Below are 25000 nucleotides of genomic sequence, written 5' to 3'. Positions count from 1 at the left end.
ATAGTACGTACTTTGTTGTGAGCGGTCAAAGTAAGCAACATTCTTTTGCTCCCTACATTTTGCCCAACTGATTTTCGTCTCTTTATCTGCATGAACGCAGAGTAGAAGAGTTGCTTCGGTCGCGCGTGCACTTCCCTAAGCCGTCAGGTCTTGACAGCACCATGCAAACTACCGCCGAATCACGGGTATCGAGCAGGACTCATGACAGATGGCACCCAGATTTGGGCGTGACTTGTGGTGTCAAGGCAGTGCTGATTCGCGCCATCTAGATATTGCATGTGTTTTCACGAATTAGTGGACAATCGTTCGGACAGTATATGTAACATACGTGTAGAGGCTCTAACTTGAAGATGTTTAGCCGTGTAATGTGTACACTGCAGTAATACACGAAATACACCTATGGTGACTTGAAAGCAGTACATACATGTACACTATTGTGGTATACACTGTGTAACACCATAGTAATTACGTAATTACGTGTATTGCTACGTTACTTGAAAATAGTAACTCTTAATATTAATTAACTAAAGTTGTGTAGGAAGATGGTTCAAAATGTCTGAAAAAATAATTTGGCTCATCCCTACTAGCAGTGTTCTCAGCTCTCTCTGTGTATGTAGGTGAAGCCAGAATGGTAAAGAAGTGCCTCTTCCTTGTTGTCACAGGGTGCTAACTGGCAGCTTTCCCTGCTCTCACGCAGATCAATATCTCTCCTATGCTATGGGCATCTGCATGCTGTAATTACAACCGCGTATCGTACTAGTTTGTTGAAATAGCGGTTTACGCATACTGTACATGTCTTAGAAATATTCAAGCACAGTAACTGACGTACGTAGCTAGTCTAGGCCGTACGTACGTACCGTCGACATCCATGTTTGTGTGACTGGTTAAATACCTCTAGCGCAGAACCCTTGGTATCTCTGGAAGCAGTTGGTACGGAGTATTTGCACTTACACGTTGCAATACTTCTCTGAGGAAGTCTTGTATGTGTCCCCTTCTTGAGTTTGCGGCATAACAACTGGGGCCCCATGTGCCGGTCAGATACTGAGGGCTTCTGTTCGACTGGAGCAACAATGTAGGGCAAAGCTCTGCCATGATAGGACTATGTGTGTGTGGTTGAACTTGAGATCTAGCTCTGTTATACGGGTCGCACTGTATGAGTATACGGGACCTGTTCAAACATAAATTTTAGGGTTGTTTGGTAGACTGATTCCTTGATGCCCCCATCTGCAATGAAATGGATATAACGTTCATACATATTAATTAAACCACGCCCATACTTGCATGTCTACAGCAGAAACATTGCTACTGGTGTTACCAAACATTCAAGAATAATACCATAAGGGCTACATACTAATTAATATCAATTATAAATTTTAATACAGAAGTTTTTAATTTTAGACTAAATTTTAACGCATACTAATAAATTTTTAAAAGTATCAACTGCGCATGCGTACACAGTTTTCGATTCCCTGCGCGGTTTACATGCGTAAAAAGCTGACCTCCAGTCTCAATCACTTTAAAGTCGTTCGTCTGTTTGTCATAACCGAACAGCGCCCTGAAAACGAACGCGCAAATGACGAAAAAACACATTCGACCGACGCATGCGCAACAGATCTCTCACCAGTTTGTGTCCGACGAATCGCTGATGACGTCTTCGTACGCGGACTTTAACTCATTGCCAAATCGAGCAAAATTCACCGACATACTACTCACTCACAGCACACAAACAAGATTCAGTAGGGCACGCGCGCTAGACTTCCGGCTAAAACGAATGTGGCATCGAGACGTAACACATTTGAACAATGAATTGGGCAATGTTTGTTGAATTTAATGTTTTCAGTTTTGAGGATAGGTGAGCAAATACTTTATCAACTAGTAATTGAAGCTGTGTTTACACCGTCGCTTCTACAGCTATGAGCCTTCAAAGTCCTGAACACCACGTACGTTAGATATGAGGACTAAAGTTGGCGCGAAGAATTACTAATATACACGCTATTTTCTTTCTAGACGTGCTACCTGTAACATATATTTAACATCCTACATAGCGACTGTCGTTTCGCATGACCGCAAAGTCCTAAGTAGCCGTAAGTAGAGTTATCATATACGGGATATAAAATCTCTTCTGGATACGTAATGTTAGATTCCCGTATAAATATCGTAAAACCAAGAAAAGCGATCGATTTTGAGTCAGCAGTTGCAGACAGGTAAGTTCTGTTGTTTATTTCCGACAGGTCCTAACAATCGCAAACATGAATTGCACTGTTCTGGTACGAAAACTCTCTCAAGGAAGTTTCGCGCGTAGGATTGGCTGTTCGTCCATTGTCTTTGGTTGCCACGTACAACATAAAGGAATTAGTGTTCCGTGATTGGGCCACACAAAGAAGGCGTGGCACATTCCTGCAGCGTGACAGACATAGCCAGCCAGCCAGCCAGCCAGCCAGCCAGCCAGCCAGCCAGCCATAATCCCCAGACCGGAAGTTGGTTCAGCCCTAAACGTTTAGAGTACGCTACTCGTCAAGTCTCGTGACTTTTACAAAGTCCCTTTTCTTATAGGCTCATTCAGCTATAGCTGAATTATTGAAACAATCTCAAACCAAGCGGCCTGATCTCATACATTCTAGGAAGGTACAGTAGTAGTGATACAGGGTATCACTCCTTACTTCGACATGTATCTGAAAAGAAAGATACAAAATGGCCCGTATAAGTTTAATTTGTTCTGTTAGCAATACAAATGGTTTGTCCAATAATCATTAACTACATGTGCATTAGCTAGGCCCATCATCACTAGGTACTACATGCCCAAATATGCTGCTATTTTAAACAGAATGTGTTGACACGTGAAAAACAGTAATTTTGTCAATAAATTCTGTCTGTAGATATATCAAGCTTAGTTTCTACAGTCACGTGACTAATGCTAGATTCCAAGCTTCTCCTTCACTGCACCATCAATTGGATCTGGTAAATGTCTACACGCCTCTAACAGCAGATCATCCATCTTCTTCACATCACCAACTTGTTTGGTCTTTACTTGGATGATTGCAGACAATTTATCAGCAGGAGTCACTTTGTCATGACACAAAGCTTCAATCTGATCATGATTAAAGTCTAGTTTTATTCCAAATGAATACCATTGAGATGAACCACACTCAATAACGGCATTGAAAACTGCACTGGATGAAACTGGAGCTGATTGACCGATGGGTTGAACAACCAACAGATCGCCAAGACTTTCTACGATCAGCTCATTACCAACTACTTGTTTGACAGCAGCATGTGCTCCTTCTTCCTTTGCTTTTGCTTCGTTGATCTCCTTCTGAGAGTAGGTAGCGACTTGTTTCGGTTGTTTGTGTTCCTCCAAATGCTTTCTGCTCAGATATTCAGTCTGATATTCAGTGCCCGGACTGTAGCTGTCTAACATATCTCTCCAAAGAGACATGACAGCGTCCAGCAGTGAAACACATTCTGCTTCTGTTCGATTGCCTCCACGACACACAAAGTCGACAGAACGAAGAGGATCTATCACGGCCACCAAACACTCAATGAGATTATGAACTGTACTGCCTTGTGATAGAATCAGTCCATCCCTCCACAGCCTTGCCTTTTGATCCAAAGTAATGCAAACTTTAGATTGAAACATGCAGAATGTAGATGGACTGAAGATGGTCATCTGACTTCTGCACACTTGACGTCGACCGACATACACTTTCTTACTCTCATCTTTCTTCCACATGACAGACAGATCCTTAGGAGGCAAGAGAGCTGGAAACATGAACGTGTCGTCTCTGCCTTCCACTTTGAAGCAGATACCAAGAGATTTGTTGATAGCGAGAACTTTATCTGTGTTGAGTTCAACGGCAATCTTGTGATCTCTCAAGTAATGATCGATTGCCGTTTTCGCTTCTTCTTTTGTTACTGTGCCATCATTTCTCTCTGACTTGACATGCCACTTGAAATCCTCAGAAGCAACAATAGGACCGATGGCATATTGATGTAGACAAGCAGGATTGAGAGCAGCCACATCACCAACAACAGCAATCTAAACACACATCACAAGAATAACATAAACGCACATGCACACAACAACAAAAACAACAGGCAAACAGAAACAAACAGACAAAAGATAGACAGACAAAAGAGACAAACAGACAGACAGACAGACAGACAAACAGATTGATATATTTGAACTCTTACTCTACCAATAACAATCGCTAACTTTACGTATGCATAACAATAACAGTCAATGAACAAAATGTTGAACGTCTTTATCATACAGAAAATCATCAAAATTGCACTTAGACAACTTCAACAACTTTTTAAAAATCACATGAGAGTTGCAAGACTGTACAACTATACACAGTTGCTTTCTCCATCTATCTCTAAAATCTGTTTCACTGCTTTTTCCATTAGCATCTTTTGAAAGTTTGGAGATCTTATCGAGATAGCCTTCAGCCATAGGGCCCCAAAAACCAAAGTGTTCAAAAACCAGTGGAATACATGTTGTATCAGGTCCTGCTATAGACTGCTGTTGACCATATTTTGTTAGTTTGTGTTTTTCTCTCAACTCAGCTGCATAACCTGATATTTTGGCAGCTGATTGTACGGTGTCACAAGAATGTGGATGAGCAAGTGAAATGTCCAGGTCTTTGTCAAGTGTCCAGTGGGATCATATGTTGTTATATCCGGCCTGTTCTCAGAGTCAGTATACCTATTTCTTGGCTCAACTTGATGAGGAATATTTAACTTGTCTAAACATTTAGCCCAAGTTGACACGATTGTATTGTGTTGCCATACTGGGCCACCGCCAAACTTGCAGGTCAATAGATGATAACCATGTTCATCAAGGCTTCTACCACAATCACACTTGGTAACAATCTGGGAATATGGTAAAGGAATACTAAGTCTCAAAAATGCTGTCACACGAAATTTTAAGAACTTTATAACAAATTTTGGTGCTGAAGGAATAGCTTGAAGCCATGATCCTGCTCCACGTCCCTGACACAACCTTACCCTTGCAGCATGTTTGACAGAGGATGCTTGCAGTAACGCATGTTGCTGCATTCCCTTCAGCAATATCTGAGCTCAGGCGATTTGGAGTTTTACTGGATTAGCCATAAGCCCAGACAAAGACTGAGGTATGAGTGTCTCTCCATCTGATCCTAAGGTGGAAGGAAGGCTTGCTATTTGCCTTGCAAAGATGCTGATAGAAAGGAGGTGGACTCACACAGTTGAGGCTGTCACATAGATCTATTCTAGATGGAAATCTTTGAGGAATTGTGCTCATTGAGTAGCACCACGAACCCGCAAAAGCAGCAGCAGAGATTTGTGTCAAGTTTGTAATGCCAAAACCTCCCAACTTGATCTTAAGAGATGCTGGCTTCCTGTCAGCTCGTCAAGTGCACTCAACTCCAATATTGCTGCAAAAGTATCTCTTGATAGCTGATCATGAATGTGACAGACAGATAGACAGACAGACAATTAAATCTAATTCAATTGTACCACCATCCCAGTCCTTATTGGAGATGTTGTCTGAGTCAAAGAGCTTCAACACAAGCTCTCAAAAGATAATGCCAAAATGGAAGCTACTTGCTTAAATTGAGAATGCAACTTCACTTCGAGATGGCGCTAGACTTCGCTCTCTGCAAGGCAAAGGTGCAGGCTCTTGGTTGTCTGCTATTCCAACTTCAGGAATGCTCACACTTAAACCCTCCGAATTTCGGTTGCCAGCTTACCTGAGACGTGGACTTCCCTTGCCTTTGTGTGATAATATTCAGACGTGTGACTGTGGACGAGCAACTGGTGACTCAAGCAGATATCATCAGATTCCATGCAAAACAAGGGGTGGTCCTGTGTGGTCACATGACTCGATCATGTCTGTGTGGTCTGAGTGTCTAAACAATCTCAAAATTCAACACAAAAAAGAGCCAAAAGATAGACATGCTACATCTGACAGCCGCCCAGACATTGTTGTTTTTGATACTGGTATTGATTCCAACGTAGAGTTAGATATAGCACTTGCTCATCCGTGGAGTTCGAACATATGTCCAACGTCAGCCACTATGGAGGGAACAGCCGCTGCTAGAAGGGAAGACAGGAAGTTGGCTCGCCATGAGAAAGAAACACATCCTCGTGGGATGTCAGTGTGAGAGTGGTTCCACTAGTCTTGGAACATTTTGGAAGATGGGGCAAGAAGACAAAGACCTATTTAGATGACTTGTCAAAACGATTAAAGGATGACTTAGGAAAATCAAACAGGGCAGAGTTTACAGACAATTGGTGTCAAAGAATTGCCATTCAATTGCAATGTTGCAATGCCAATGTACATCTGAAGAAAATCAGTAATACCTTGTCAGGACAGGCCAAGTGCCCAGACTCGTAGATGTTCTATAGAAAAGGGATCACATGATCCCTTTTACCCAATTAGTAGTTAAATATATATTGTATTTAGTTGTTAGTTGTTTTCTCTTGCTTTTATTGTCATAAGACAAACGTAGTTAGCCATTTGCTATTGTATCCTAATTCAAATACGAAAAATATATGTATTAACAAACAAATAGACAGACAGATTCCGGATGATGACCAGGTGAGATTCAAATTTTGCATCTGCTCCTTTTGCTGTTTTTCCCTCTGTCGCCCGATGCCTCGTTCTGAATCTTGTCTGTATCAGTCCTGCAAAGTGTCTGGCACTGCTCAGTGTGTTCTTTGCCATATTCAACAAGTTCATGATCCCAATCTCCTTCAGGCTGATTTCATCGCTCGCCTGTGTCTTCATCAATGTTCTTTCTGTGGAAACTGGTTTTTGAAACTGGGTCAACACTCATCTCAATGCAGATCTCGGTATCAACGGTCTAGTCAAGAACAGAGGGAGGAGCGTGTTTCTTTCACACCATACTGCGGAAATGTGGAAGTCAACCTCTCTTCTCAAGCTTCTTCCACTGGTACTGCACCCACACCCATTTCATCAACGACGTTCCTGGACTCCGCAATTTCTCAGAACATGAATCTGGACCCAGGAACTACTGCAAGGAAGTACATCCGAGACCTTACAGTAGAAGACATTCTGAAAGCTGCGCCTTCCAGAGTTGTCCAAACTATCCATCCTACTGTCAAAGTATGTTTCCAAGATTGCTGTGTCGTAACGCTTGGAAAGATTCGTAATGATCCCTCTGATGAGTTAGCATGGAAACTCCTGTTCCTACTGCCTCGCATGCTTCTCACTCCTCTGGCGAGGGAGGAAAACATGGTTTACATAACGTGAAGGCTGTTTACCACCAGTTTCTCAGCTGGAATTGGTCAGACCTTATTTGCCTGAGAGCCTCTCTTCCCGCGAAGTCACTCACTACTGGGGATAATGCCGGAAAGACGGCCGCTCAGAGGCTAGAGAGATGTGAAGAGTTGTCACATGCGTCTAGAATTCTAACTAGTAATAGTCTGGCTCCATCCACTAATGATACGGCAAGGAAGTTGATCTCCAAACACCCTCCCAGATCTTCAGTGCTTCCCCCTCCACCACTGCTCCCACTGTTAGTTGTGAGTCGATCACCTTGTCTAGGCCGTTACTTATTGATTCGATCAGACAAGCTTCATGTGGATCTGGTGCTCGTCCTAGTGGTTGGCGTTTCGAGCATTTAAAATCCTCCTGGAAAATGAGGATACTGCAGATGGTCTTTTCTCTGCTGTTCGGCTTTTGCTAAGGAAATATTGACCGATGTGGCTACCACCCTCTTTCCTTCTTCAAGACTGATCGCTCTGCCCAAGCCAAATGGTGATGTGAGACCCATTGCCATTGAGGAATCTATTCCCTGACTTACAGCCAGGACTATTTGTTCACAAAAAAGGAAGAGTTTACTGAAGTTTTCCGTCCCATTCAGCATAGTTTGTCTACCAAATGTGGTACAGAGTTGATAGCGCATCATATAAGTCTCACTTTGAAATCTAATCCCAACTGGATAGTTTTGAAGTCAGATGTTAGGAACGCGTTCAATTCTGTCAGTAGAGACCAGATAATGAACAAGTTTCTCTTGCCTTTCCTGACTTGTACAACCATGTGATTCAAATGTATGGCAAACCCAGTTCCCTTGTCTTCATGGAGGGTTCCTCTACGATAATAATTCCAATTGAGGAGGGACTTCATCAGGGAGACCCTCTGGGCCCTGTTCTTTTTGCCATGGTCATTTATCCAGTCTTAACTACGATTCAGAAATCTCACTCTCAAGTATGCGTACTGGCCTACCTGAATGATTATTTTTGCTGGGAGAGACGAAATTTGTTTTGGCTGTGTTTCATGACTTGAAGGAGACCTTCTCAGCCATCAATCTGGTTATAGCAGACAAAAAGTGCGAGATATTCTCTCCATCGTCCTTGACTGCTGTTGAAGGGTTTGATGGAATTCCTGTGTCTTGTGAGGCTGCACTCTTCCTTGGTTCTCCAACTGATTTGATGTCATTCATTACGTCCCCTTGTGCCACCATAGCCCAGTCAAAGTTCTCACTGTGCAATCGATCAGCTTATCAAATTGGATGATGTTCAGAATGCAATGCTGTTATTACAATGCTGTTACGTCCCCAACCCTAGCCATTTGGCCCGGACAGTCCATCCTGATTTGCTAGCTCATGCTTCTACGATCCATGACTCTAGGACAAAGGAAACCTTTTCTTACCTCTTAGGTTATGACATGGGTGATGACAGGATTTGGCATCAGGCCTCTTTACCCATCAGAATGGGCGGTTTCAGAATGATTCCTTTGCTATCAGTGAGACAACCAGCTTTTGTTGCATCCTGGGCCAACACTTTTTTACAGAACTGCCATTCCGATTCCCCATTTTATGACCTATCATTGACAGTCTCTTAAGCTCTTCAACCTCTCCAATCAGTGAGGCCAGAGCAAGGTCTATCCCTCCAGAAAAACATATCTCTGACTACCTGCCATGTGATGGGAAAGTTCAACAAAGGCTATCTTCTGTCACTGTTTCTTCCAACGCTCAGTATCTACTCGAAAATGCTCCCACTGCCAGGGATGCAGCCCACCTACGCTCAACAACAGGTAAAGGCGCTGGGGCTTGGCTTAACGCTATCCCTACATCAAAAGTGTTCGCACTCAATTATTGCGAATTTCACTTGGTGTCCTTCCTTCGTTTGGGTTTGCCCATAGCCTTCTCCAGCTGAACAACGACGTGCAATTGTGGAGCTCTTATAGATGACAGTGGATACCATTTGCTGACCTGTAAGACTGGTGGCGGGCCGGTATGGTCTCATGAGTCAATTTCGTCTGTCTGGTCTGATTGCTTTCGTGGGCTGCATATTCACCACCGCAGGGAGCCGAGGAGTCATTATACAACTACTACAGACAATAGACTAGACATCATATTTTTTGACTCGGACATTGGAAACAACGTTGACCTAGATATCTCCCTCGTCCACCCATGGAGTAGCAACATCTTTCCATCATCTGCTGGTGTTAGTGGTGCTGCTGCAGAGAGGAGAGCAGACAGAAAGAAAGAGAAATACAGCAAACAGCAATTACCAGGTGGCATAATTGCCACTGTAACCCCACTGGTAATGGAGCATTTTGGAGCTTGGGGGATCAATGGGTGGAAACTGCAGTGCAAATTAGCAAAGAAGTCATCGGACAAAGTGGGACGACCGAACGATACGGAGTTTATCGACTTCTGGTCCAAACGCTTTCTGTTCAGCTCCAGAAGTGTAATGCTAGAGTCATCTCTAAAAAGCTACCTTCGTGTCTGAAGGCAACAGATATGACCTCTTTGCCACCCAGTACTTCAGCCACTAGCTGGTACTGGAGGCTTTGCTTGTGTACACTGTAGTTTTTAAGTGTAGTCCTCTCTTTGTTTTACATGAGTTTCAATTTTAGCTTAGTTTAGTTGATGAACACTACTAGTAGTTGGACAGTACATAGTACCTTTTATTGCGAAATGTATCATAGATAAAAGTTCAAATATATGTGATTGACATACAGACATACATACATTGATACAGACACACAGACAGACAGACAAAACACTACTAGTAGTTGGACAGTACATAGTACCTTGTATTGCGAAATGTATCATAGATAAAAGTTCAAATATATGCGATTGACATACAGACATACATACATTGATACACACAGACAGACAGACCAACAGACAAACAGACAGACAGACAGACAGACAGACAGACAGACACCCAAACCCCAACCATATTCAGTCCATCTCAAAAGATGATGGCGTTAACAGTGAAAAAAAGCAAATCTCTACTCAGTTCATCACCGGTTTGTAAATAGGTAATGTTATGTACAGCGTCCTAAATCTTTCAATTCTCTATACAGCAAGAGATGTCAAACTGCTGCTTCTTGCTTACACGGCAGTACAGATCGCTCACACACACACACCATAGACCGTCGTTCTTCTTTCCATGGTGGAGACCAACTTCTTTCGTCCATGCCCCGCAGTCATTTCCACTGTTGTATTCCATGCACATGACCTTCGTCTCATTCGGCGATACCAAAAATAAACATAAGGACACGAAAATAAGTACTTCAATGTTACAAGCAATTGAAGCACTTTACAACGAGGGAGTAGAGCGATAGTTGATCTCTGAAAAAACTTGTTGCCCTAGGCTCACTCCCAAGTGCTGCATGTGGCACTCCTGTCGATCTGAGATGATTTATCGTGATGATGGCATCTGAAGATATCGCAAAACCCAGATGGTAAGCTGGAGAGGGTCAAAATACCTCAAAGCCGACATGCTTAGAAGGCTGCCATGCTACATCCAGACACACACCACACCACACCACACCACACCACACCACACCACACCACACCACACCACACCACACCACACCACACCACACCACACACACACACACACACACACACACACACACACACACACACACACACACACACACACACACACACACACACACACACACACACACACACACACACACACACACACACACACACACACAATGACTAAACACCTGCTAGTCATCTCACCTCTCCTGATTCATCGAGGAAACCAACTACTTTCTCTACAACCTCCTTCTCTTGTCCTGGACATGCTTCTTGCTCAATTCTCTCCATGAGTGTTGCCGTCTCCATGAATGGATCTTCTTGTTTCTTACGAAGAGAAGGAAGCAACTTGGACACGACTGGCTGACAAAGACGAGGATATAGAGGAGCAGACTGTAACATAAATATCTGAATTAGCAAACAAATTAATATTCAATTAGCTTGTTATTACTTGCTGAAGTTGCTGCTTCATATCACGTAAAAATTTCTTGAGTTTTCTCATTTCAGGGGACGAACACTTCCTGCAGTCGACAACCAAACATTCTTGAATGATGTTGATCTTGCCTTTGAACAGCTCACGAATGCAGTCGACCACACGCTGCAACACACGCTGACCATCACGATAATAATCTCCTCGACTGGCCATTATCAACACTGTGGGTATAAACTCTCCATTCAAACTGGATCTGAGAAATGAGAGCCAGTACTGAAGCTCATCTCGCAACTCCTCATCGCTGCACCGTCGTCTCTCATTTCCTCTCACTAGACTTACTAGCAAGATGAAGAATGAGTTGGATGCAGAGAAGAAGAGGCCGTGGGTTTTGTGGAACTGCTTTTGACCTGCGTGGTCCCGCAGTGAAACACGACCCACCCCTGGAATATTGGCTGTCATCACGTTGATACCAATCGTGCGTTCCTTTTCACAATCCGGGTTGTCTGCTTGATTCTCTCTTTTAAAAATCCACTCCAACCATCCTCGTTTGAGAGCCTCCATGAGTGTCGTCTTTCCTGCTCCTTCTGAACCGATGAAACACAACTTGATGATTTCTGGTCTCACTGTGCCCTCAGCAAACAGAACAGCATACTTCTGTTCATCCTAACAATACAACCCATCCATTCTACACATACCACCATATCTCACTACATAAACGTCTCACTATTGCTTTCCTCAGTCGTCTTCTCAGTTCACCATCGGCCAGTTGGTATGGTTTCTTACCATCCTGACAACATAACACACACATACATAAGATAAGATGGTCAAGTTTAAACGCTTGAAGACAATACAAAATATGAACTACTACAGCTACACTAAATTCCACTTTCCATTACAATTGATTTGGGCCACGAATTGGCAAAGAAACTGGTTGAGACATAACGTAACTAGCCTAGAGATGCCACAGCTTTGTAGTTTTTGCCTTCTGCACAAATGTGTTGTTATTATGACAAAGAAGACAAAAATGTGCTTGTTGACAACATTAATGTTTGAATAAGTCTCTAACTGAAAAGAGCGTTGAGCCTTAATACCATGAAACAAACATCCTAGAGTCACTCAAGAAGCCATGTGTAGATGTCATACTGACATATGCTTGTTTCACTGTGTACCCACTCACTTTTATATTGAGACCACACTTGGTGCCTGACAATAATAGCACAATGCATTCCCAGTAAGAACAATAGACACAGTGTGGGAATTATGGGTGTGGACTTTGTCAGTTTGGGCTGTCTAGTGGGGAAAATAGAAAATTGAATTAGTGTAACTACTTCAATGACCTCCGCTAAACATAATGTAAACACTCATTACAAGCTTGTGATGGCATTCTAGAACAGCTGCAGAAATGCTACTGACAAGAGTAGGTACGGATGTCTTCTAAAGCTCTGAATTGAGTTCGCTTGTAACTCTGGAGACGTCATTGAGAACTCATTGGCTATCTAATGTCTTCTAAGGAATGCAATTAAAGTGATTACATCTGCTCTTTAGCTAGAATAGGATGAGCCATGTCAGACTGGGGTAGAGTCTACATATGGAATATTCGGAAGCTGCTCGTTCCAACGTATTTGATCATCATTCTGACTGTTACTGTAGAATGCACCAGTGTCTCCACCTCCTCACGTGCGTCCGGAGGTATCATTTCCATGTTGGTAAGTGCCCGGGATACCAAGATCTAGTAATTTTCCCACACTGCACCTATTGTTGGAATGGACTTGCATCTGTTCCTGACAACTGTGTGGTTGCTCTTAGAGTGGCTGCTTTGTTGTTGAGTGTTGAAAATAGAAAAGATTTAGTGATACGTGCTTCAACTTTGTTGCTTCTAATTCATAGTCTTGACCAATACAATTATACAATAACTGCCTCTGCTGCAACGACAGCCCCAGAGAAGTCTTACACAAAATGCAGTTTACATTTTATGGACATTTCCATACATCTATTTTAAGACTTTACAACAATTTAAATCTCAATTGTTGGTAAATAGCAGAATACCCAAGACAGCAAATAATATGAATACTTTGCAATATGTAACAGACTGTTTATTATAGGTAGTGGCACTCCCACATACATCCAGTCATTCTACCACACATGCGCACTACCTCTACATACATCCAGTCATTCTAATCTACTTATAATAAACAGTCTGCTACACCACCTCCTCCCTAAGGTTATTTGTCCCGAATTACAACTATCTATTGGGAGGTTTCCTGGCTCTTCGTAAACCATATCGTTTAGCTCCCAGGGAAAGCTTAGAATTCTGTTCCTCACAGGGCGGATCTGGTTGCTGGACAGTTAAATTCTTCCTTTCAGGTCGTTGTTCTGTGGTGGGTGGCTTGATTGGAAGGTCGGTTACTTTCATCGGTTCCTGACCCTGAAAGACTGTGGTTGCAGTCAACAACCTCTTGACCCATTTAGCTGGACGACCTGGGGCACGGTGCTTGTTACCATACCAGTAATATCCAGCAGGGAACCCAGCTGGACATCCACACACTCTAGAAAAGTGAACCTGAACAGGAGGGTCATCCGGAAAATATACCTTAGTAGCAGTCATGTTTGGCTCTTCACAGGATGCAACTCGATAGGGCCCATGCCAAGGGCGAGACAGCTTCCGTAACTTTCCAGACTCCTCTTGAGGGAAACAACCCAAAATCCAGTCCCCTACCTTGAAACTAACATCTGTGGATGCGTTCTTATCGTATTGCTCCTTGTATCTCCTCTGGGCGACCTGAATACTACTGACTGCAATTTGACGCGCATGTGACAGTGACAAGACAAGCTTCTCACGGTAATCAGAAACTTCGCTGGCCTGGGTCTTCCTCGGCGGTAGTAAAGCAGCTTCAGTCGGAGATCAACAATCAAAACCATACAGCAAGAACAAAGGTTTCTCTCCTGTCGACTCATGAGGTGTATTTCGGTATGCCCAAAGCTATCCAGATAAATATTTATCTCACTGGACACCAAACAGATCTACGTGTTTCCGAATCATGGTCTTCAAAGTCCGATTAAATCTCTCAACCATACCATCACACTCGGGATGGTAAGCAGTAGTGTTAATTTTTTTCATTCCCAGTAACTGACAACAATCCAGCATTAGGTGTGATAACAGATTCGTACCCCGGTCAGACAACAAAGCCTCTGGTACACCAAACATGGGGACAACCTGCTCAGCAAACAATCGAACAATGTGAACAGTTTGCTGATTAGGAATAGGATAAACCATTGGCCATTTAGTAAGAAAGTCTTAAAATACTAGCACATGCTTGTTACCACTTTCTGTCACCGGTAGGTCCATTACATCAACCCCGACAATCTGGAAAGCTTGCTGTACCGGAATAGGATGAAGAGGTGGCTTCAACTTCCCAACAACAGTTCCTGTCACTATTGCACACTGTGAACAACTCTTGCAGTGCTCTCGGGTGTCCGAATACATTCCTTCCCACCACCAGTGTCGCAAAAGGACATTGTACAAACGGTTTCCTGAAAAGTGTCCTGCCATCAATCCACTATGATTTTCTCGCATAATTTGCTCTCTAAGATGAACCGGAACAACTGCTCACTTCCGATCACGATGCTTGGGGTCCACATAGTACAGGATGCCTTGCTCCATAGTACACAGTGATCCTAGTGCTACTACCTTCTTAGCCAGTTTAGTATCCGCTGGCAACTCTCCTTGTTCAACGAAGTCTACTAAGTGTTTCACATCCATATCTTTCCTCTGTTCTTGCCCAACATTGCATGTGGATGCTGGCTCATGGCTGGGTGCAGCTTCCTCTAACAGATAAGTAATAGTTGGCTCCGCAATACTGCGCACCTTAGCCACTTGCACTTCCTTTACCGTCTCACTCATGACATCAAACTGTGGGTTCCTCGGCAAGGCATCTGCAACACTATTCTCCTATCCAGGTCGATAAACAATATCGATTTCCCGAATTCCAGAACCAAATACTCGAGTCCACCATCGTGCATGCTTCCCATTAGGGCTTGGTGTTCCTAGAACTGCCCTAACTGCAGAATGATCCGTATAAACCGTAATCTTGTGTCCATAAAGACAGGCATGAAAATGCAAAACAGCCCATACCACTGCAAGTGTCTCAAGCTCCGTGACGCTGTAATTCCTCTCTGCCTTGGATAGCAAGCGACTTGCAAATGCTACGGGATGTAGCCCGTTGTCAGACTGCTTCTGTGATAACACTGCTCCAAGTCCTAGAATACTGGCATCTGTCTGCAGAACAAATGGAACATCAAAATTCAAATACACCAAGATATGGGCTTGGCTAATCTTTTGCTTCAGGGACTCGAACGCAGCCTGGCACTCCTCTGTCCACTGAAATATGGCATTTTTTGCTGTCAATACATGCAGAGGCTTAGCTGTTGCAGCAAATTTGTGGATGAACCGACGATAATATGAAGCTAACCCAAGAAACTGTCTGACTTGTGCAACCGTCTTTGGTTCTGGAAAACAGGCAGCAGCTCATACTTGGTCGAGATTTACCTCAATCCTTACGGTGTAATAACATGCCCTAAATATTTAAATTCCCGTTGAATAAATCAACACTTTGACAATTTCAGCTTCAAATTTGCCTCCTTCAATCGCTTCAGTACCAAGTCTAAGTGCTGCAAATGCTTCTCCAGCGTTTCTGAAAAGACTATCACATCATCAATGTACACACCAACAAAGTCGGATCCATTGTCAGGATTGAGCCCCATTAGAACACGTTGCATTAACCTTTGGAACACTGACGGTGCGTTGGTCAGACCAAAAGGCATCACCTTAAACTGATACAGCCCCTGGCGGGTGATGAATGCAGTCTTCTCCTTAGAATCCCGGTGGACCCTAACCTGCCAATAGCCTGATGCCAGAGCTAATGTAGAAAAGTACTTGGATTTCCCAACTGATCTAACAGATCATCGATCCTAGGCAGTGGGAACGTATCGAGCTTGGTTACCAAGTTTAACCCGCGGTAATCAATGCAAAAGCCAAGGGTTCCATCTTTCTTCCAAACCAAAACAATAGGACTGGCCCATGGACTGCTCGAAGGCTCGATAACACCTGCCATTTGCATATTCCTTAGCTGAGCAGCAACTTCTTTCCTCACTCCAAATGGCATTCTCCTTGCTGCTTGCTTGAGTGGAGTGGCGTCTCCTGTATGGATCTCCATTTCGACTAGGTTTGTCTCTCCTCGTTCCCAATCTGATAAACAGAACACCTCGTGATGTTGCTTTCGTAAATTGCCTAGTAACTGTCTTTCTTCGTTTGGCAGTTGAACGTCATCTCTCACAAACTCATCCAGTTGGTGCTGACGACGTGCAACTTCATCTGCCAACATAACTTCCCTGATGAAGACGTCATTTCCCTTCATAGATCTACCTATTGAACCATTTTCTCCTCCCGTGACTGGAGCAGTAATTGACTCAACGTCTACTGAAACAGCACTGCCTACTTCGACTCCTTCCTCAAGCTTCATGGTGAATCCAAAGGAGTTGGACATGACCATCAGAGCAGTTCCGGACAGCAATAGCTTGACAAGGCCATCATCCAGTGTAACTCCCAGCGCTTTCACCATTTCTCCTAAGGGTTCTACTAGAACTGTGTCTGACATCGTGTGTCCGTTTACAATCTGTACATTGACCAAAGCACTTTGGAATGGCAACAACCGAACACATCCTATCAGCTTGACTCTGACAGTGAGTACTTTGACCTCGGACTTCTTCTGATGATTTCGCCAAATCTCCACTTTTGCATGATATGACACAAATCCAAGTTGACGGCAAACTCCTTCTGATAATAGAAGTTGGTCATGTGCATCCATCTTAATATACGCAGGAGTCTTCATCTCCTTGTTCTCGAAACAGATGTTCAGATCCATGCAACCATCAATAGCAAAGGGTCGGTGATCATATGTGAGAGGTACTCGATCCGGCTTCTGAAAATGCCTTCTCTTCAGTCTTGCCTCTCTTGTCAACCTCTTAAACATTTCTCCACCCATAATGGTGATATCTGCTCCGCTGTCAACAATGCCATACATAGAAACTCCTTGCACTTCTACTTTTACGCATCTTCAGGGGCGGATATAGGGAGGGTGCACCGGGTGCACGTGCACCCCCCCCCCCTCCGCCAGTCTTGAGGAAGGTCTAGATAGCCACGAAGTTCCATACCCATTTTCTTGCGGCGCACTCACGTAGCAGAAATATGTGGGTGCACGAAGAATTGCGTCTGGGTACAGAGTACGAGCTAATGCGAAGATTATCGATCACGTGTCCATCTCGTGTTTGACTGACAACCTGACTGACAACTGTGAACTGCGCACTGTGTCGCTGCGTGGAACCGCGAGTTTGTATTTCCCGTATATACGTTGCCACGTGCAGTGTTCGTGTCCTAGCGTGGGGTCGATCGCAAACCGTAAGTGACAGCACGTGGTTGCTGCATGCTGTCCTATTACGGGCTTACTAGAGATGATCGTTCTTGTGACAGGCTCATTGTACTGTAAAGTCTGACATGGCTTCCCGTAGTCGTCCTTCCAACCCTCAGTCTCAGACTCTCACGAAGTATTTTGGCTCTGTGTCAAAGCGGCCTCGCTTGGATGAGGAGGACAGACGACCGGACACAATGGACTACAATCCATTCACGAGTCTATCAAAAGGCTTTGGAAGTAGCCGGTAAGGTTAATGTAGAAGAGAGCTTGCCAAGAACGACTGGACGTCAACAGCACCGCGGCAATGTGCCTGCATCTTCTGCATCCGATTACTACCGGAAACAGCTGACCATCCCAATGCTGGACCATCTCATCAATGAAATGGGTTACCGGTTTAGCGAAAGTTCTTCAGCTGTTGTTTCTCAAATCACGCGTCTTTTGCCACCATCCTTGGCAGTGAGTGACAACATCTTGTCTTCAGCAGATATTCCCGACTTGGTCAAGATGTATGGCGATGATTTACCAGCCGCAGCTGCTCTGGATACGGAGCTTCACAGCTGGACAGTGAAATGGAGCGGGTCGGTACAGTTTGCAGCAGATAAAGATACACCCTCGAAGGTTCTCAACCAAATCGACAAGGACTTCTTTCCAAATGTTGGGCAGCTGTTAAAGATAGCATGCACACTCTCGGTAACAAGTGCGGAGTGCGAACGTTCCATTAGCCGTCTGCGGTTTTTGAAAACTTGCATGCGTAGCGGCATGGGAGAGTCACGCTTGAATGGCCTAACGCTGCTCCATGTTCACCGGGATATCCCGTGTGATGCTGAAGCCGTCGTGGAAGAATTTGCAAAGCGAAACCCACGGCGGCTTCAGCTGTCCGAGTTTTGTTAGCAATGGTTTGTTTGTTAAATAGTTATGTGAGAGATCTGCCTTGAATATATTACAACTACTTGCTTCACGTTATACTGCAATTTTCGTACCGTCCTGAAGAAATTCTCTTTTGACTCTGTGTACCCCGGGCCCCCGTTTAACTCCTGTATCCGCGCTTGAGCTGTTTGACTCGCCCCCATAGTGGACTGCTTGTCTTTGATGGTTGCAGTCAACATCGAGACAACAGATCTACCGTCATTTTTGGTTGCAAAGTCTACTTTCACCTTATACTACTTCCCTGAAATGGGTGTGGTCTAGCGTTTCATGTCCGTGCACCCCCTCTCCTCAGATCCTGGATCCGCCCCTGCATCTTGGTCAGCTACCGGTGTCTCTTATTCTAACGACATTCACTATTGAAATATCACTGTCAGACCCAGACGTCAGGTACGATGTGGGGTCTCTTCTCTCGGTAGTCACAACCTTGGTGCTCACTGCAGACTTCCTTCCACTGTCTCTACCCTGACTCTCTAACTTGGGCTTCCAACAATCTCTAGCAAGATGACCCACTTTGCCACACTTGCAGCATCTTCGAGGAGACTTATGCTGACTCGTAACGTCCAAAGTAGCCTCACGCAGAGATGATGCCTCTGCTACCTTTTGTTGTTGCTGAACTGGCCTCCAATACTGGTGTCTCTCCTCAACTCCACCAGTTGTTTTTCCTCATTCTTGGCAGCCATGCAAAGCTCTCGATACGTCTGTGCACCTGATACAGCTGGACTTTTCATAAGCTCGTAACTCAGACCTTCTTGCAGTTGGCTGTGAAGGAAGGTGTCTCTTGTTTCTCGAGAAATGTCATCCCTGCCGTAAGCTATATGAAAGGTTCTCTCCAATTTCCGAATAAAATCGGCAACAGACTGCGCTTCCCTTGTACCGCGTGTCTGAAATCCTGGACAGCCAGTATTTTATTTCCGGGATCCAAACGTCCCTTGAGTGCTGATACTGCTACCTGCCATGTAGCCTTGTCTTCTTTAGACAGTAGGTTCCATTCTTGGAGAGCCTTTCCCCTCAAGTGACCAGCTAACTGAATAAGTTGTTCTTCCTCCATCCAGGCATTCCACACTGTTGCTCTCTCAAGAGCTGGCAACCAGTCATCTACTCGTACTTCCATGTTCTCGCCTGTAAACCAATCAACTGGTGGAGCTTTACCTTTCCGCTTCTTTTCTACTCCCGCACTAACTTGCATTGGGGACTCCGAGCTGTCGCGCGGCAGGGACTCCAAAGCGGTTGGAACTCCAAGGACCTTGCATTCTTCCAGTTGCCATATCAATGATGCCACTTCTGCCTCTTTCTCTGCTGCTAGCCGCTCATTCTCCTCGCCTCGCTGGCAAGCCAAAGCCCAAAACCGTGTGCTCTTTTTCTTCTCTGCCTCTAGTTCGAATCTCAATTGTCCTATCTCGTCCTGCTGCCCACTCTCCTCCTGTTGCTGTTGCCATTGGACAGTTTGCAATGCTCTCTCCTGACGCGGTTTTGTCTCTTCGAGTCTGTCGATCTTTTCCGCCAATTTCGCTACTGTCAAGCGGTGCACAACCACCTCCGTGTTCTGGAACATGCCCATTTCGTCTATCAACGATAAGTGCAACCTTGTTTCTGTCGTACTCTTCATTTCGTGAATGACGACTTGCACGTTTCGTGGCTCTCGGTCCGCCTCTAGCAGTTTGCCTTCGATAAACTGCCGACGCTCTTCCATCGACGCATCCGTCAGCAGGCCCAGCATTGCTGCAATTCGACGCATGTTCGCTGCCGATAGCCTCCGTGAATTTAACGATACCACATCTCCCGGCGGCAGAGCTAGTTCCTCACCTTTCGCTGAAGATTTCGAGCTTGCGTTATCATTCATTCCGGCTTTCGATTCAATCTCAGTGTGACCTCCACTATAACACGGTTCGTACGCTTTATCCAGGTTTATTGCAGGACAGACACTACTCTCTAACGAACTCAAGAGGCACTAACATTAGACTGTCAAAACCCTGGCGTGCCACACCCACATACATTCAGTCATTCTAATCTACCTATAATAAACAGTCTGTTACAAATACAAACAAATTGCTTCACCTCATTTCTAAGCAGACAAAACAGTTTAGTAAATACTTGATCAGTTTATCCAACTTAAAGGGTAACTGCAATGCAAAAATAGTTTTAGATTTTTAAGATAAGTCTTCTCTGTGATATAGCAGATGAAAGTTGCTTCCGGTTATCCGAGTTCCGGTAAAGGGCGTGGTATCGTGTTGACATCACTGGAGGAAGACCTCACGCTAGTGTGTATTGTAAACAACGAATCTGTAGAGAAATAATGGGTCGTTACTGCGTAGCTGCAGGATGCACCAACTCGAACAAATCAGGCGGCAGCGTATTTCGATTTCCAAAAGATCCTCAACTAGGAAAAGAGTGGGAATCGCAAGTACACGGAGGACAAGAGACGGCTGGGGTGGTCCTACTGAGTTTACAGGAATCTGTAGCCACTTTGAGCCAGAATGCTTTGAAGTACAGCCGGATCTATTTAACAGCTTTGGCTTGGGCTGTAAAGAAGCAAAATTGAGACCCGGAGCTGTTCCCACAATTTTCTATCGACCGAGGCCTGCCTCCACACTTCAGGATTGGAGCACTCTGAAACCACCGCAAAAGAAAAAAGGGCCACATTTGAGAAACGAGAGAAATTGAGGGTAAGGAAGAATCTTGTGCAGAAGTAAAGTACTGTAGCTACATGGCTGAGAGGTCAGACTCTTTGTGCACATGCGTAGACTTGCGTACGTAGTCACGTGTGAAGGCAATTCTAGACGTAGACATGTATGTAGTGTGTATGTGTGTACCTAGCTCTAACTTTTAGAGCACTGTACCAGTAACGGTATGAATCAAAATATTATTATTTGTTATTATTATTATAATTATTGTAGACAGTACTAGACGTACAGTGAAACTTGTGTCAACGTTGGTCAACGAAATTCAACACATTAACGTCAACTTATTTGTTCTCTTTCTCAGTGTTAGTTTGCATGAACAACTCATCAGTACACTCTGCCATTATTCTCATTCACTCAATTCTCCACAGCTAAGTTATGACGTACTCACCAATTGACATTTTATTCTTAGAATGTTTGACTTTTTCGATTCACCAGTGCACTATATATAACTAAACACAAGCACGCATGATCTATACCACCAGAGAATTCTCGCCCACGTACCATTCTGTCAAGAAGTGACGGCAAGCAACGCTAGCAGTGTTCAAAAGAAGATTACATGTGAGCTGTTCCTATATATGTTTCATTTGTTGGAAGACGCAATACATGCGTATGATACACTACCGGTAGAGAGTTGTGATGCAGAAGACGCAAGCCATCATGATCACGAAGACTGTTTAGAATACCAGCAGTGTTCTGCAGCAGACGAGGTTACTAGAACCAACCCAGCTAACCAGACGGTAACAGCAGCACTCAGAGTTTGTTAGATATAACCAATGTACCAACTCATACAATTTTTGGATAGAGGAACAAGAGCGTCCAGGTTCAGATGCGCCCTCTAGTAAAGTCAAAGGGTACGTCCTTATCTTTAGGGTACATCTGATAAACTTGAATTGCTATTGCGGACTCTAGGAATACAAACCAAGAATGCTAAAACTTACCAAGACTTTGGTGTGCAATGCTCTCTTATCTATGCTCCACCTCTGGATTTTTAGCCGAGACCAACACTGAATCAGGCGGTACTATCAGGGCAAATGAATATAATGATGACGTTCATGACGATGTATGATGTAACAGAGGATGATATGAGAACAGACGATGACGATCATAGTGATGTCAGAACAGATGAAGAAGTCAGAAGTGATGATGATGTCATATCCCAGTCAGATGAGGGCAAGTCAGACTTTGAAAGGTAATTTAACGGTAAATAAAAATTTGAAGACTTTTAATGGTCTGTTATGCAAGCCATAGTAGGGTCATGCTCGTTGATTTTCAAGACAACCTCAAATATGTCTTGGCAGCATACGCACTCCACACAAGTGGCCATCATCTCACAATGACCGCAGCTACACCTGTGATGGTTGTGAACTTACCCGGATGTGCATCGATTACGTTGCAATTTCTACTTCTACTTACCATTGTGACGGCCTATCGGGTGGCCTGTTCTCTTCCTCGTCGACTTCCAAGGCAGGTGATCCTTCAGCTGCAGAGCCACTGTCTCTGGGCTCGAACCTATACGGTTCAATGGCTCCCAGCAGATCTTCCTCATCTTGCAATTCATCGTTTGAAGAACTTCCGGACGGCTCTTTGGAAAAAGAACTGTCGCTGTCATCACCTCTAACACAATGGCGATGCCTTAGGTCTAAAGGTGTAGCCATTTTCTACACTCCGCTGACTAGACACGTACACGCATCTCCCTCCAGTGACGTCAACACGATACCACGCCCTTTACCGGGACTCGAATAACCGGAAGCAACTTTCACCTGCTATATCACAGCGAAGGCTTATCTTAAAAATTTAAAACTATTTTTCCTGTCATGTATGCAACTAGAACTATCGATTCCAACATAAAAGAACTTTTGATTTTTGCGTTGCAGTTACCTTTTAACTTAATTGTTGCTACACCTACCTAACATTTCAATATTTGATTGTCACTACACCTACCTTGTCTGAAGCATCAGCATCTGCCTTGTTGGCCAAGAGAAGCTCAACCACATCAAGCCTGCCATAACGAGCAGCACCGTGAAGTAAAGTTTGTCCCAACTGCATCAACAATACAATAAATGTCATACAAAAATGATTCCAAAACTTTCTCACATCATCCTTCATTTCTGTTCCCAGCTTAACAATTGATTTTATCACATCATCTCTCTTGTTCTTACATGCCCAAAGCAACACAAGAAGACGATGCTACACACACCACAAACTCACACACATTCATTTCATTCTCTCAACACAACTGACTGTCACAAACCTCAACTGTAACATCTTCAATTCTTTGAGTCGCCAACACCAAACGACCAGCTGTTGACATGTGACCTGCTCCCATAGCCCAATCAAATGCAGTCTCACCATCCTGACCATGTATAATGCATATTAGCAATGTGTTGTCCAACAAGCAATCAATGCAATACAACTGCCAGCAGATTATCCATCACTACTCATAATACAACACCATGTCTGCTAGTAAAACACTCATCTACATCTCCTGCTCCACCATACACACAATCAACACTTTCCAATATCAAATATCATTCATGTCACAAGTAACTGTGTCCTTAGCACGCGCTCAACCGGTCTTACTGTTTACTCAAGGCGATCTATTTCAAGAATGACTGGCTAGTCCTAAATGCCAATCAAATGACTGAACTAACACAATGCAATTTCCCGGATGTATATACTACATCCTTCTCACCCCCCCACCCCCCCGACTATGTGACTGATATTAACAATTAAGAGGTACATAGTACAACACAATAATCTAATCTACTAAAAATTCAGTCTGTCAGGTGCCTTTCTCCTTCTGCTGGACTGACGGATTGGAGTCACTCCTTTGCTGGCACCTAGCTTTGATGCTGTAATTGGTTCCACGTGTGTCTCTAAGTTTTCTGGTCCTGTGCTAATCTCCGGCGATGATACCATCGCGTCCTGTTCCATTTGTTTGTCAACTCCATCTTGTTGTTGTTCTGGTAAGTCTGGTGCGACAACCCACTCTTCGGGTCTTCCCGGCGATACCGGTACCATTGCTCTTGAACATGGTTTATCCTGTGGATGGATTGGTTCCGCAGGTAGGTCTTCTGGTTAACCTCCTTCATGTCTTTCCGATTGTAAGGTTTTCCGAATCTGATCTACATGTCGTTTGACTACCCTTCCATCCTCCAGTTTGATAGTGTATGATAGAGGGCCTGTTTTGGACTAAACCATACCAGCTACTCAAGGGTGACCTCTGTTGTAATTGCGCACGTAGACTCTCACCCCGTTGTAAAGGTCTATCATACTATTCCGGTTACCCTTGTAGAATTGTTTCTGTTGCCATTGCTTTTTGTGTACTGTTTGCTCCAAGTTGGGGTGTAACAAATCTAACCGTGACCGTAATTTGCGACCTACTAATAATTCCGCAGGTGATATTCCTGTCGTGGAATGCGGTGTAATCCGGTAGCTGAACAACACTTGTGTCAAGCGATATGTCAAGGTTCCTTGCTTTGCTAGGGACAGTCCTTTCTTCAATGCTTGTACTGTTCTTTCCGCCAGCCCATTACTTGACGGATGATACGGTGCTGTTTTAATGTGGTCTATTCCATTCGATTTTACAAAATCAGTAAACTCTTGACTGGTGAATACTGACCCATTGTCTGATACCAGTTTTTCAAGAATTCCATGAGTTGAGAAAATTTTTCTTAACTTTTCCACCGTAGTTTTCGT

General features: G+C 44.0%; 3 protein-coding genes across 3 annotated transcripts in view; 1 reads left to right on the top strand and 2 right to left on the bottom strand.

The window, feature by feature from the left end:
* Positions 1-2658: 2658 nt before the first annotated feature.
* LOC134194657 (uncharacterized) lies at positions 2659-14710 on the bottom strand. The gene is made up of 8 exons (XM_062663602.1): positions 14531-14710; positions 14302-14440; positions 13504-14115; positions 12374-12429; positions 11951-12013; positions 11245-11889; positions 10998-11186; positions 2659-4036 (listed from the first exon to the last, which is right to left on the bottom strand). Exons 1-8 carry the CDS (start codon positions 14708-14710, stop codon positions 2915-2917), a joined length of 3006 nt encoding a protein of 1001 aa, XP_062519586.1. The 3' UTR covers positions 2659-2914.
* Positions 14711-17861: 3151 nt separating this feature from the next.
* LOC134194523 (52 kDa repressor of the inhibitor of the protein kinase-like) lies at positions 17862-18629 on the top strand. Its single transcript, XM_062663467.1, has one exon. The coding sequence runs from the start codon at positions 17862-17864 to the stop codon at positions 18582-18584; it is 723 nt and encodes a 240-aa protein (XP_062519451.1). The 3' UTR covers positions 18585-18629.
* A 4421-nt stretch (positions 18630-23050) lies between these two features.
* Positions 23051-25000, bottom strand: part of LOC134196019 (2-5A-dependent ribonuclease-like) — a 7540-nt gene continuing 5590 nt past the window's right edge. The window contains exons 5-7 of the mRNA XM_062665104.1: positions 23553-23654; positions 23396-23488; positions 23051-23341 (exon numbers count right to left, since the gene is read on the bottom strand). Of these exons, the coding sequence (XP_062521088.1) occupies positions 23216-23341; positions 23396-23488; positions 23553-23654 (321 nt within the window). The 3' untranslated portion in view covers positions 23051-23215. The remainder of the gene's footprint in view (positions 23342-23395; positions 23489-23552; positions 23655-25000) is intronic.

Source organism: Corticium candelabrum, chromosome 1 (genome assembly GCF_963422355.1).
Source record: "Corticium candelabrum chromosome 1, ooCorCand1.1, whole genome shotgun sequence".
NCBI lineage: Eukaryota > Metazoa > Porifera > Homoscleromorpha > Homosclerophorida > Plakinidae > Corticium > Corticium candelabrum.
This window is presented reverse-complemented; position numbering and strand designations above follow the sequence as displayed.

Bases quoted from the DNA above. Each gene is read 5' to 3' on its own strand.
- LOC134194523 (XM_062663467.1), top strand. From the start codon at position 17,862: ATGAGGAGGACAGACGACCGGACACAATGGACTACAATCCATTCACGA.
- LOC134194657 (XM_062663602.1), bottom strand. From the start codon at position 14,710: ATGTATTCGGACACCCGAGAGCACTGCAAGAGTTGTTCACAGTGTGCA. The intron at 14,116-14,301 runs GTATGGTTGAGA...CTCCGACTGAAG, and splicing joins TTACCATCCCGAGTGTGATG to CTGCTTTACTACCGCCGAGG. The intron at 11,187-11,244 runs GTAATAACAAGC...TTTATGTTACAG, and splicing joins TGAAGCAGCAACTTCAGCAA to TCTGCTCCTCTATATCCTCG.